General features: G+C 49.6%; 1 protein-coding gene across 1 annotated transcript in view; it reads left to right on the forward strand.

Moving 5' to 3' along the window:
- The first annotated feature begins 10,890 nt into the window (after positions 1-10,890).
- The window catches only part of IRAG1 (inositol 1,4,5-triphosphate receptor associated 1), a 105,006-nt gene continuing 101,661 nt past the window's right edge, over positions 10,891-14,235 (forward strand). The window contains 1 exon segment of the mRNA XM_040989123.1: positions 10,891-11,454. Within this exon segment, the coding sequence (XP_040845057.1) occupies positions 11,388-11,454 (67 nt within the window). The 5' untranslated portion in view covers positions 10,891-11,387.

A 14,235-nucleotide genomic window follows, 5' to 3' on the forward strand; every position in this document is an offset into this window, starting at 1 on the left:
CTCTCTCCTCCTCCCATCTCCTTTTCCTCCTGTCCCCTCTCCTCCTGCTGCCTTCCTTATCCCCCCTCCTTCTTCTTCTGTTTAATACATTTGAAAGGCAAAGAAAAAGAGAGAGCCCTCATTTATTCCTCAAATGCCCACAACGGCTGGGTCTAGGCCAGTGCCAAAGCCAGGAGTGAGAAGTATGGACCATTTCTCCCACACCAATGACAACTGCTTGAGCCATCATCACTCGCTCCCAGGGTCTGCATCGGCAAGAAAATGGAGCCAGGAATTGAAACCACTTACTCTGATACCGGCAGAACTTATGCGTGTTAACCTCTAGGCAAAATGCCCCCCCATCCTATGGGTATGCTTCAAGCCCAGTCATGCCATGGTTGTTGCTTGGGGGATTCTGGGAACCAACACAAAGGGGTTTAATTTTCTAGGCAGTGTACTGTGGGCTGAGGTTCCCAGTAGTAGGGCTGCTGGGAGAGGCTGATTCTGCTTTTTTCCCTGGGGACAACTGCAGGACACAAAGTTATGTACTGTTTGAGTGTTGGAATGGGCTGCCACTTAAAGCTCTGAGCTCTCTTTCCCTGGAGGAATTTAACTGGGGGTAGTAGGCGAGGTCATTACAGGTGTTATAGAGCAAAGGCCTTTAGTTGGAAACTCAAGTCATGCCAGACTACCAGTATGTGTGGTTTCTCTGAGTGGAACTTAGACCTGTTAGCACACTCCCAAGGTCTTGAGAACTTAATGATAAGAAATTCGTCTTCTCTGTAAGGTTGGGTCCTCTGTGGTCTTCTCAGACTAAGTGTGATGGTTCTAACTAGCTCTAGTAGCCCCAGTTCCCTGGTAGTGTGGTCTTGGGATAAGAGCCTGGACTTTATAAATGGACTTTAAACTCTGGCTTGGCTATCTTCTTAACCTCTAGGCAAGTTGTTTTGCTTTTGTTAACCTCAACATCTAGGAAGAACAAGATTAATCTCACTGGGTGGTCAGATAGCCTGATACCTATCACCCCAGTTCTTGTTTCATTACAGTAGGAGCTCCTAAGCATGAGACCCCTCCTTCCTTCTGTGACGTCTTTTGCTGCTTGTTGCATCCTCTGAACAGGACCACCTTCTTGGCATGGCCCCAGTTAGGATCATTTGATCAGAAGGAGATACCTGTCCCAAACGAGGACATGACTTATGAGATGTGGAGAAACAGCTGAGCTAAACCATCCAGATTTTCTTGTTGGGTGGTGGAGGGGGGCAGGGTTAAAACTGAGAAGCCAAAGAAAAGATAGGAGAGAAAGCAGGTGAACAGAAAGAAGGAGAGAGATCACATGCTCTGTGGCAGGCAGAGGGGCAGTGTAGCAGCTTCAGTTATTAATGGCCTGGCCCCTGTTACACTTGACCTAGCCAGAGTTGGTTTCTGTTCTTCGAAGCTCCAAGAACCTGCGCTCTTCCCACCCACTCAGGCTATCAGGCCCAGCACCGTGAGTTCACCCAGCTGGTCTAGCTGGAATTCCTTCTAACTCCCCTGACTTCCCTTGTTCCTGTCTGCACTCGGGGCCCAGCTGAAGTTCTTACCTCTCTCCTGAAATACTTTCTGACCACTGCTTTTTCCTGTACTTTTATCTCTTATCTCGCTGTCCAAACCCTGCCTCATGTTCCTATGGGTAGTTCAGGTAGAGGTCTCCACGGGGATACAGCCCGAACCTCATTGCATCCCCTGCTAGTCCTGGTGTGGGCTTGGAACCAAGCAGGGCTCAGCAGGCAAGTGTCCAATGCATCTGCTCAAACTGGCTGCATCTAGGCCTCTCCTGCTGCTCAGCAAGGATGTGGCTCAAGTTGTGGATTACAAGGCTACCCTCTAGCTCATTAATAATCTATTCACCTGCAGAACAAAACTTTGGCATCACCTGCTCTCTTCTTTCTATCCGCTACCTATAGCCTGGGTACAGTCTGTCTCTTATGCGCCTACCTCATTACCGCCTTTACCATTTCTCTGGACAGTGTCACATGTTCAGTGGTTCATGTTTTATCTGAATGTTTTATATTCAATGACATCCTGACACGCCCTCACTGAATCTGTCACTCCAATGTCTCAAGCACACTTTCCCACAGGCTTTCTCATACCAATAAATGATTCTGCTATATACCCAGTGGCCCAACTTAGCCATCAGTGATGTCTTCCTCTCCCTCTTCAGGGCCACTTCTCTATGGGGGTAACTTCAGGGATCCAGGCTAGGGGTCAGAACAGCCATTCCACTAGGCTTGTGCATTGTTCCAACCCTGAAATCTTTTCTTTTTTTTTTTTCTTAAATATGTATTTATTGGTCCCGGCGCGATGGCACAGTGGTTAAGGTCCTCGCTTTGCACACCCGGGATCCCATATGGGCGCCGGTTCTATCCGGGCAGCCCTGCTTCCCTTCCAGCTTCCTGCCTGTGGCCCGGGAAAGCAGTTGAGAATGGCCCAAAGCTTTGGGAACCTGCACCCGCGTGGGAGACCTGGAAGAGGCTCCTGGCTTCGGATCAGCATAGCATCGGCCGTTGTGCTCACTTGGGGAGTGAATCATCGGATGGAAGATCTTCCTCTCTCTCCTCTCTGTATATCCGCCTTTCCAATAAAAATAAATAATAATAAAAATAAATTTTTTTAAAAAAGATGTATTTATTGGGCCCGGCGCGGTGGCGCAAGTGGTTAAGTCCTCGCCTTGCACGCCCGGGATCCCATATGGGCGCCGGTTCTAATCCCGGCAGCCCCGCTTCCCTTCCAGCTCCCTGCCTGTGGCCTGGGAAAGCAGTCGAGGACGGCCCAAAGCTTTGGGAGCCTGCACCCGCGTGGGAGACCCGGAAGAGGCTCCTGGCTTCGGATCGGCATAGCATCGACCCGTTGCGGCTCACTTGGGGAGTGAATCATCGGATGGAAGATCTTCCTCTCTGTATCTCCTCTCTGTATATCCGCCTTTCCAATAAAAAATAATAAAAATAAAATCTTTAAAAAAAAAAAAAAGATGTATTTATTTATATTACAAAGTCAGATATACAGAGAGGAGAGACAGAGAGGAAGATCTTCCGTCCGATGATTCACTCCCCAAGTGACCGCAACGGCCAGTGCTCCGCAGATCCGAAGCCAGGAACTTCCTGCAGGTCTCCCACACTTGGATGCAGGGTCCCTAGGCTTTGGGCGTCCTCCACTGCTTTCCCAGGCCGCAAGCAGGGAGTTTGTGGGATGGGAAGTGGAGCTGCTGGGATTAGAACCGGTGCCCATATGGGATCCCGGCGTGTTTAAGGCGAGGACTTTAGTGGCTAGGCCATGGCGCTGGCCCCCCTGAAATATTTTCCTACCAGCTGACAGCTAGCTGCTGGCCTGTGATCCCTGACTGCTCCCCCATCACCCCAATAGCCCTGCATTTCCATGAGGTTCCAGACCTTTCTATAACTGGACAGGGAATTGATGCCTGGCAGTGCAGGGGCCCTCCAGGCTATCTCCCATGTTAATTGTTTATTTTTATTATTTTTTTAAAGATTTATTCTATTTTTTATTGGAAAGTCAGATATGCAAAGAGGAGGAGAAACAGAAAGGAAGATCTTCTGTCTGATGATTCACTCCCCAAGCGGCCACCATGGCTGGAGCTAAGTCAATCTGAAGCCAGGAGCCAGAACACTCTTTCTGGTCTTGCACGTGGGTGCAGGGTCCCAAGACTTTGGGCCATCCTCTACTGCTTTCCCAGGCCACAAATAGGGAGCTGGACAGGAAGCAGGTTCACCAGGGTTAGAACCGGTGCCCATATGGGATCCTGGCATGTGCAAGAGAAGGACTTTAGCTGCTAGGCTACTATGCTTGGCCCACCGTGCTACTTGTTTTGAAGAAAAGGTAGCTGACACTGCAGAAAATGTTAATACCAAACTCCTCTCAGATAGCTGGTGACCAAATGATGATTCCTGCAGTAAGTCCCTATGTGAGGAAGAATAATTCCATTATTTTTCTTCATACATTAAATGTTGTATTCTATTGTAAAAGAGAGGGCTTCCATCTCTGTTTCTATCAGCATGACTTGTGGATTCTTATTTTTGTCTTTGGATTTTTTTTAAAGATTTATTTATTTTTATTAGAGAGGCAGATTTACAGAAAGATCTTTCATTTATTGGTTTACTCCCCAAGTGGCTGCAATAATCAGAGTTGAGCTGGTCTAGAGTTAGGAGTCAGGAGCTTCTTCTGGGTCCCCCACATGGGTACAGGGTCCTCAACTGCCTTCCCAGGCCACAAGCAGGGAGCTGGACGGGAAGTGGAACAACCAGGACATGAACCGATGCCTACATGAGATCCCAGCGAATGCAAGGCGAGGATTTAGCCACTGAGTCATTGTGCCAGGCCCGGCCATTGGATTACAATTCCTTAGTGTTGTTAATGACTTCAGGTGCCCACACGGGCTCTGACCTGGTCTAGAGGAGCCCTTTGAATGGTCCTGTGATCTTGTCACTTGGATCCATATTTCTTTGCATTTTTCCTTTCCCAGTCCTTGAATCATGCATTTTACAAGGAGTCCTGGTTCTCTTTATTGGAGAATGGTATTTGTAATCTAAAATATGGCTGTGAAGTATGCTAATTGCTACCAGGCCATTGTTACTTCCAGGCTCTCTCAGTGAGTAGAATCAAGAAATACCTGCATGGTTATGCATTGCTATATATATATATACACACACACTGATAAGTATGGCAGCCTTGCTTGGCCTGGCTTGTCCCCTAACCCAGCTTCCATGCTCATTAGAGGGAGCTGGAACTAGTAGAGGAGTTCCCTAAGTTCCCCAAGTTCCTCACCAGGCCTGTTTTCAGTCCTGAATTCCACACATGCTTGTGGGGGCAGTGACCCTGTTTGGCATGGTCTGCCCTCAGTCCAGCCTTTGCTTGTATCTGAGGGTGCTGCAGCCTGGCCCCGTCTGGTCTCTTCCTAGACCCAGCCCAGCTTCTGCAAGTATCAGGTGGGTTCCTGTCAGGTGAGTTCTGTGGTCCTGCCTGTCAATGTCTAGCTCTCCATGTAAACTGGCAGGTGCTGCAGTCCAACAAAGGCAAGCCCACAAGTTCCCTACAGAATCTGTTCCCAGAGCTGGTTCTACCACATTCTGGTGGGCGCTGCAGCCCAGCCTGACGCAGTCCACCCCCTGCTTCAACACTTGTGGGCAGGTACTGTGGCCTAGCCCAGCCAGGCATGCCTCCAGCCTCAGCTTTTGTGAGCAGCAGTGGGTGGTGAGTGATGCTACTTAGCCCAGCCCAGGTCTCCTACTTGGGTAGGTGCCTTGGCCTGATCCAGACATGCCCTCCAGTTTCCCCTCCTCTAAGTCCACTCCATCTCAGCCACCAGCCTACTTGAGAGTTCGGTGGTCCAACCCATAGAAGACCCCAGAAATCAATCCTTCCCTATCAAACAGGTCCGCTGCTGTTCTTATTCCAATAGATCCCCATTCCATTTCTCCAGGCAATCTGCAGCACTCCGCTCCCCACACCCAACCTAGTAGCTGGGGTGGTGTGTCCTGACCCTGAGTTCCCTGTCTTCCCCTCTTATCTTTAAGAAGAGAGAGAGAGAGAGAGAGAGAGAGAGAGAGAGAGAGAGAATAAGCAACTATGCTGCCACATTGGTATAGTTAACACAAATTTGGCATTAATCGGTCCCAGAATGCCTGTCAGCTATTGTCTGCCTTTTTCCCAGCAGTGTAACACTTGCCTAGGTACAAGGCAACCTAGGCAGTTGCCTGCAGCTGGTGACTCATGGGTCTTCTAGAACTAAACCTCCTTCTGCCTGCTTCCTTAGGCATCACTTCTCCATTCTTTTTCTAGCTTCTGGCAATGTGCACGCATGCCCTCTCCTTTTGTAGCTAAAGATTTAGTCTATTTTAAGTCCTTTGCTATCATCTTAACAGCATCATTGAAGGGAGGGAAAGAGACTGAGAGACAGACAGACTGGGAACCTGTGTTCTTGGTTGGCTGTCTTGCACCTGTCACCAGAGTACTCTAGAGTCAGAAAAATCTGGGCTTCTCAGCTCTGAGATGCCTGCGAGTTCTGTGATTTCTCTGTACCCAGAGCAGGGGGATGAGAAGCTGCATGCAGTTGGAAAGCACGAAGCCAGGTTCACACATGTAGTGACTGATATGGTACCTGGCTCAGTCTGTGACGCTGGTCCTTGTTTGAATTTCCTGCAGCTGCATGCAATTCCTGCTGGTCTGGCTGCTTATTTGTTCACTCACTGACCCAGGGCCCTCCCAGGACCCACTGAGTGCTGTGCATGGCACAGGATCCCTTGGTATAAAAGGGACAGGAAGTCAAAACTCCCAGTGGACCATCCCAGCGTGCAGTTTAGAGGCTGGCAGTGTTCTTGGCAAGAAGCTATTCTCCTCCCTTGGCCTCGCTGGGCCCCAGGATGTAGTTCTTGTTTTTGCTTTGTTTTGTTTTGTTTTGCCTAGGACTTTAAAACTCTATCCCTGGGCTATAGTCAGATGCCCTGGTGGAGGGAGCATTCAGAGTCACGTGCCAGTGAGCCGCTGGCCCCTTGCTTTCATGCCAGGGACACACAATTGTCCCTAATGGGACTGAATGATGAGCTGAAGATTTTGGGGAGAGCAAGGCCAAATCCCTGTGTGGCTCCAGAAACCAGGATAAATATAGCCGAGTAATTGCTTATGCTCTTTTAAGGATTAAAAGTCAGCTTTCGGGCAAGCTGTGAAGCTCCATTACCAGGAGAGCCAGGGACACAGTTCCTTTTTTAGACCTGTGGTCAGTGCTCCTCCTCGTGCGTTGCTGGAACCCAAGGTTCCATGATTCTTTTCCCACTGGGGTAACCTGGTCACCCTCATTTAGATGTCACACCATGAGGCTGGGTGTGGGCTTGGGGTCTTCCTTGCATATCCCATCAGTCAGCACTGTATCTAGCTTACTAAAGGTGCTCAAGAAAGCTTTCCAGCAAATGAATGAACTGTAACACTCTATTTTTAGAATAGCCTTTAGGACAAGATCTATAGTCTAGTTAACATGACGTCCCAAAGCCAATTTCCTGTTTTTCGAAATACATTGTATGAAAGCGAGGTAAGATGTCACTGTTGGGGAAAGCTGCGTGAAAGGTTTGTGGGCTACTTGTTCCATGTTTGCAGCTTCCTATGAGTCTGTAATTATTCCAACACAAAGGATTCAAAAACAACCTTTAGCCAAGATCATGCAGGCATTCTGACACTTGGCAGTGCTAGGAAATTTAATTCTGACTCACAGCAATGCTTTTGATTTGTTGTTACTATTTTTAAAAATTTATTTTTACTTATCAGAGCAAGAGCATCAGACAGATATCTTCCATCCGCTGGTTCTTTCCCCAAATGCTCACAATAGCCAGTGTTGGGCCAGACTGTATCAGGCGCCAGGAACCCCTGATACACGGACAGCAGGGACCCAAGTGCTTGAACCATCCCTGCTGCCACCCACTTTAACAGAAAGTGGGAGTTGGAGTTCCGATATAAGATGCAGGTATAGGGAATCATAGGATAAGGCTCTGCCTGTCTCCCTGACGTCTCATATGTGGGCTGGTTTGAGTCCTGGCTGCCCTGCTTTGGATTTTGCTCCCTGTTAATGGCCCAAGAAAGCAGTGGAGGAGGGATCCAAGTGTGTGGCTCCCTGAACTCACATGGGAGCCTTGGAAGCTCCTGGCTCCTAGTTTTGGATCAGCCAGTTTTGGCCATTGTGGCCTTTTGAGGGGAATAAACCAGTGGATAGAAGATCTCTCTGTCTCTCCTTTTCTCTCTATTAATTCCCCCTTTCAAATAAGAATAAATAAATCTTTAAAAAGACACAGGGAGCCTGGCTCATGGCTCAATGGCTGTATCTTCATTTTGCACACACCATCATCCCATATGGGCACCAGTTTATGTCTCAGCTGCTCCACTTCCCATTCAGCTTCCTGTTTGTGACCTGGGAAAGCAGTACAGGATGGCCAAAGCCTTGGAACCCTGCACCCAAGTGTGGGAAGCTCCAGGATTCGGATCTGGCCATGGGAGTGAACCAGCAAATAAAAGATCTTTCTCTCTGTCTCTCCTCTCTGTAAACTCTACCTTTCCAATAAAAATAAATCTTTTTTTCCTGGGCCCATAAAGTATTATTTATTTATTTATTTATTTATTTAATTTTTAAGAATTATTTTTTAAAAACATTTTTTATATCATTTTATTACACAGTTTTGTAGGCTCTGGGATTTCCCCAGCCCCTCCTCAAACCGTCCCCCATTTTGAATTCCTCCATATTGTTACAGTAGTATAGTTCATAACCAGTCATGATTCCTTCATTGCGGGCATGGACCATGCAGAGAGCCCAGCATCTTATTGTCCAGATAAATTCAACAGTTTCATTGGGAGACCATCCTTGGTCTGAAAGTAGAGCTGGCAGAAGACCCAGGTGTAGCAGAAAGTGTTTTAACTGCTGCACTAGATGTCTGTTCCCTATTATTTGAATGTAAACACCTACTTCATTCACACAATTCAAGATGTCAAATGTTTGAATAAGGTAGCAAGTGGATACAGTAGCTAGTCTTCATCCTAGACACTTAGCAACCCCTTCCCCAAGCAGCTGTTGCTCATTTCTTGCATTTGTTTCAATGGGATTTGTGCACTGACACATATTTAGTATGTGCACAAGTATGACTCTCAATGTACTTGTGTGCCTGGTTGTGTATATTAGACACACAATTTCTTTGGCCAGTCGCACAGCAACATCTGTGAGCTCCTGTTTTCCGTCTTCCCATGCTGACTGTATATTCTGGAGGTTTCTCATGGGGACGCCTGAGGCTTCCTGGGGCTTTGTTGTGGTTGCCCCTGTCTACTTTAATGGCCCTCAATTGATGGGCACTGATGCTGCTTCCAGCCCTTCTGCTTTAAAAACAGTCCTGCCTGGATGCCCGTGGTCATCTGCCATTTCCCAAGTGTGGGAGTGTGTTTGTAGAACAAATTCCTAGAAGTGGAGCGAGGTCAAAGGATAGGAACCTTCTAATCTTGATTGTGATAAATTGTCCTCTGTGGTGCTCGTCCCATTTTATACGCCCACCAGTAATGTGTTTCATCAAATGCTTGTGACAGTACAGTCACACGCAAAGGTTATCTGGTCCCCACTACGTGAGTTTGTCCTCTCCCCAGGAGAAAACAGAAAGTAGAGGATGTTTTATTGACAATTTCAGTTTGCTTCGGGATCTCTGAAGACCACCTGGGAACCAACCGTTCAGAAACTCTGATTGAAGGGAAGACCGTACAGTGAAGAAGGCAGAGCTATGGGACCAACACAGCTTTGCTGCTCAGGCCTGTGGGACTGTAAGCCAGTGTTTTAACTTCCTGCCTCCGTTTCCCTTTAAAAAAAGAGATCCAATTGTTATATTTCAGAATACATTTGTGAGTCTTCATATGTGGTTTTACATAAAGCACTTTTTATGTAAAGTTTTTATGTACATATAGTTTATGCATGCATCTGTGCACCCCCCCACACACTCACAGGCACATGTTTCAGGCTGTACTTTAAACTCTGGTTTCCAGTGTCTCTGTAGTAATTACTGCTGGGCTCACCAGATCACCATCAGAACACAAGCCTCTTGTGAGACACCCCTGGAGGAGGGAAGCTTTCATCCAGTGCAGAATTTTGGGTCCCAGAACTTTGGAATCCCAAAGAGAAATCCAGGGAGGTTTGTACTTGGGGATTTTAGCACACATTTAAATCGAACAAACAATGCTGCAGCGTTTGGCAACTTTCTTCTAGTCCCTAGAATAGCAATTCTAGAATTTTCCACTGTGAGGCTTTGCCATTGGGGGCCTGTATCCAGCAGATGCCCAGGTGTGTGTGGGCACCCAAGAGGAAGCAGGGCTGGTCCCCAAGAAGGCCTCCTCTGATTTCATTCATAGGAAAGAAACCAGTGGCGAAGGTGTTAGAGAGCACGCACTGCCATTCTACCAGGGATCTCAGCTCTAACTCCTCCAGTGGAGGGAAAGGACATCCAGAACACACACCTGAGGAAGGTGCTGGGTGGGGGCCCAGAGCACCGGGCTCCATGGAAAATCCCTGCCACAGCTGTACAGGTTGGGGCAGCCATCCCAGGAGGGGCTGAGGTGACAGGCTTGGCAGCTCCAATCCCTCGCACTCTGGGCTATAACTGCTGAATGCCTTCTGGGGTGGCAAGTGATCAACCAAGGCCAGGGCTCCTAGATTTGGCAAATAAAAACACAGGATGCCCAGAACAATTCAAATTCAATTAAAACTTCAGCTCCACTGCACATAATCTTTTAATGTACTTCACATGTTATTTGGGACAGAGCTGCACTAAAATAACTATGTGTTGTTGATTTGACATCTCACTCTAGATCAACAACACATAATCTTTTAGAGTATCTCATATGGCTATTTGGGACAGACTTACACGGAAATGAGGCAGTGTTTATCTGAAATGCCATTCAACTGGGTGTCCTGCAATTTATCGGGCAGTGCCTAGGGGTGACACCCAGGGGCTCTGTGTGTAGCCCCAGAAGGAGCTGGGTCATCCATACAACTTGAACTCAGCTTGGAGCTCCATGAACTTGGCTTTGGTGAGCACTGAACATGAGGTGGACGGAGTGGGATTCTGGACCCCATGCAGACACACAGGAGAGAGACAACTCCTCATTTGTCTCTGGGCAGGGGCAGACATGTCATTCTCGCTGACGCAGCCCTGCTGAGAGGCTAGCGCTGCGCCAAAACTCAAGTGCTGCCTCCTTTAATCTCCCTGACCACCCTGAGCCTTCACTGTTATCAGCAGCACTCCCACTTCCTGGACGAGGAAACTGAGGCTCCACGTCGTGAGAACCACAGGGCTGTGAAGTGTAAGAGCAAGGATCGACAGTTTCTGGAGCTGCTGCCAGGTTTGGGATTAGCTCAATTTCCCAGGCCCTTCTCTCTGGTAATCCTAAGGGTTTAAGGTGGGGTAGCCCCTGCTTCCAAATCCCTGGGACAGGAAGCAGTGCCGGCTTCTCCTGGCCCTGGGCCAGGGTTGTATCCAGACCCACAGGCTTGCTTGCAGACTCGGAACTGGGAGGCAGATCTGCAGAATCCTCTTCATTCCTGCCTGGCCTGGACCGTGTCTGGCTGAATGGGCTGCCCAGGGACCCTACCATCTGCTACAGGGACCCTAGGAGTAAGGTCCCAGGGTGAGGCGCTGCCTTGCTGCAGGCTTAGCCTGCCCTGACTACTCTGAGACTGACTGGTCAGTGTCTTCAGCCCATCAGCTCCTTGCGCCAGGCCAGAGGGGGCTCCCAGAGGAACTGTGCTCTAAGTCCCAGCCCCTCTTGGAGGAGGAGGCGGGCGGCCAAGGCTCTGCAGCCAGAGGCTGCTCAGCTCAGAGCTCCGGAGCCAGATGTAACATTGACCTTAAATGGTAAAAGCTCCCCAGAGTGAAGAGAGGCTGGCCAGAGGAGGAAAGGGGAATAACTCAGTTTTAGGTAAGTCCTCTATATCCTAGAATAACCTGCCTCTTCAGCTGGGAGGGCAGCCACGGAGCCCTTCTCCTCCTTAAAGGTACAGGGTGCTGGGATGGGGGGCATACATCTGTCGGTCGGGTGGCACTTGAACTGAGCATTTTTGTGGTTGCTGACCCAAGGTTTAAATAAGAGGTGAATCTTACCGGCCATAACGGAACTAAACAGGCTGGCCATAACAGGCTGCTGGCTGTGGGGGACGCAGCCACCTCCTGGCAGAGGGGGCATGGAGGGTGCAGGGAATGATATGGCCCTTCTCCCTGCACAGTCCCACTTGTAACTTTCCCTCGATAGCCACAGAGGGGTCCTCCCATTTTGCAAGCTGCCCTGCAGGGCTGTCTCCTCTCTGAACTGACGGGATATCTCTCGCCCTGTCCCAAACACTGCCCTTGCTCACCTGTCCTGTGTTCTAACCCAGCCCCTGTTTTGGGTTGTGTCCCGCTTTATTCTCTCCTAGCACCTGTGCCTGGGGCCCTGCTCCCTCCAAGGGGGTGCCTGAGGTCCAGTCCTGCTCACCTCCAGGGGCTGGGAGTTGACTCTTCTCCTAGAGAGAGTAGTATTCTGGTTGGCTCTGTTCAAAGGAATGATTGGTGAAGCCAGAGGCCAGACCAAGGCCTGGCTGGCGTGCTCCCTGCTGCCCAGTAAACCGTTGTAAACGCTGGGAGAGAGGCTGGGCCATTTGAGTAAACAGCAGTGGTTGGGGTCTGGGACCCCTGGCTGGTGCTCTGGCCTCCTGGGGTAACAGCTGCTGGTTTTTGAGCCTTGTTCAGGCAGCTGATGGTCTGCCGGCTGCTGCGGCGTGAGACAGCAACCCCTGGGGCCAAGCTCAGCTGGGGAGTTTGCAGGGACAAGGAGGAAGCCTTTCTGGGACTGGCAGGCTGGGCAGCTGCTCTTGTTTGTGTTGCCCCCACAGGAACTGATGGAATGCAGGTGAAGCAGGGATGGAGGGCATTGCCCTCCTACCTGCAATACTGTCAGGGAGGAGGAAGCTCAACTTCAGTGACTAAAGTCATACTCCATGCCTTCCACCCCCAGAAGGGCCAGAGCTGGGACTTGAACCCTTGAATCTGGGGCCATGTGACTCTGATTCCATGCTCCTGCTTTTATTGCATCTGTGTGAGGGCACACTCCTGCCTCTGTGAGAGCCTTAGTCTGAGAGACCAGTCCTTACAGTTGTCCCAGGTGTGTGTGTGTGTGTGTGTGTGTGTGTGTGTGTGTGTGTATGCGTGCACGTGTGTGTGTATGTTTAAGTGTTGGGGTGGCTCTTTGCATTCACCACCATTAGGCTTTCCTCTGTGCTTGGGCTGTGGGCATTGTGACAGCACCTATAGGATCATCTAGGAGGGAGAACTATGTGCTAATGGCTATGCAATGCGACTCTCTCTCTAACCATGTTTTCTGGGAAACCAGTAGTGAACATCTAGTTATTGTGTAAGTGAATGTGTAGCTATTCTTGTGCCTTTCCTAACCAGGAACACTCCAGAAGCTCCCCCTCCTCTGCAAGCAGGGGATGCTGTGGGCAGCCTCCCCTTGCAGCACAGAGAGGGCACACAGCTGGCAGCTGACCCCAGGCAGCCAGTCTCTGCAGCCTGGACTTGACCATCGTGCCCCACGTCCCTCTGCTGCGTCCCATGGCTGAGAGGATGGGGGTGCTTGCTGATGAGACCATGAACCCTTTTCTGCAGTGTGTAAGGGCTTTCTGTCCCTGAACAGCACAGCTGAGGCCCCTGGGGTTAAAGGATGCTAAGTGTCCTCTTCAAACTCACACAGCCACCAAATGACAGAGCAGAGGCTGTAGCTAATGTCTTGGGCTAGGATGACGGGGGTCACGCTATACTTTCTATGGAAAACTGAATTCCCAGAGAAGTTGGGAGCTCCTCCTTTTGGGGTGCCAGGTTCCCTGAGTCTTGGTTGGGAAGCTAGATTCCTATGGAATGAGCCACACAGAACAGGTTTTGAGCCTGACTATTGGCCTTACTCTTCCTCCGAGCTTTCCCAGCCAAGGTGGAGCAGAGGCTGCAGCTGGTGAAAACAGTTGTGACTCAATCCCCACAGTGTGCCCAGTCCCCAGAATGCAACTAGGAGCTCACTCGTTTCCTCAGAATCAATTGTGTGGATTTTTTGTTTTTCATGAGTAAATGGATACAATGCTTAGAAAATATGTAAATATGTTCTGGTTCACTGGGACTGTGAGTTTATTATATACCAGTTCCTGGTAGTGATATTTATCCAGTTTGTATTAACAGTGTGCAGAGAGGGGCTCAAGTTACTCAACACTTCTTGCCCCACCATCCCTCCTGGGTAGCCCTAGACAGCCACCCTCCCACCCCGCCATCCCTGGAGCCTATCGTCTGTATGGCTAGGCAGTGGGCATACTGTTGGCTGAAGGGCAAGAGCTAAGGCCTGGGTTTGGAACCCTCGGCTCCTGCCCCTGCTCTAACCCCTGCCCCTGCCCCCTGGGGAGGCAGATGGAAAATATAAAAACAAAGAGAGGAAGAAATGAACATGAACTGAGCTTCTGCCTCAGGATCTCAGCCAACGTGACTTTGTTTCGGTGCTCATGTTAGAAATAAATGCCTATGGCCCTGAGAGAGGACCCAGCTGGCAAGGTGGTCAGCAGGAATTCTGCTGAGGCTGCCTCCCAAAGGACCACTTCCTGTGTCAGATGTCACCTTGTCCCTCGTCAGTAGCTCAGGTCCTCTGGAGCAGGTCATTGGGTGTCCCAGCTCCAAATCAGAGGCGGAT

This window comes from Ochotona curzoniae, unplaced genomic scaffold (genome assembly GCF_017591425.1).
Source record: "Ochotona curzoniae isolate NIBS_2020 unplaced genomic scaffold, NIBS_Ocur_1.0 contig_517, whole genome shotgun sequence".
Classification (NCBI taxonomy): Eukaryota; Metazoa; Chordata; class Mammalia; order Lagomorpha; family Ochotonidae; genus Ochotona; species Ochotona curzoniae.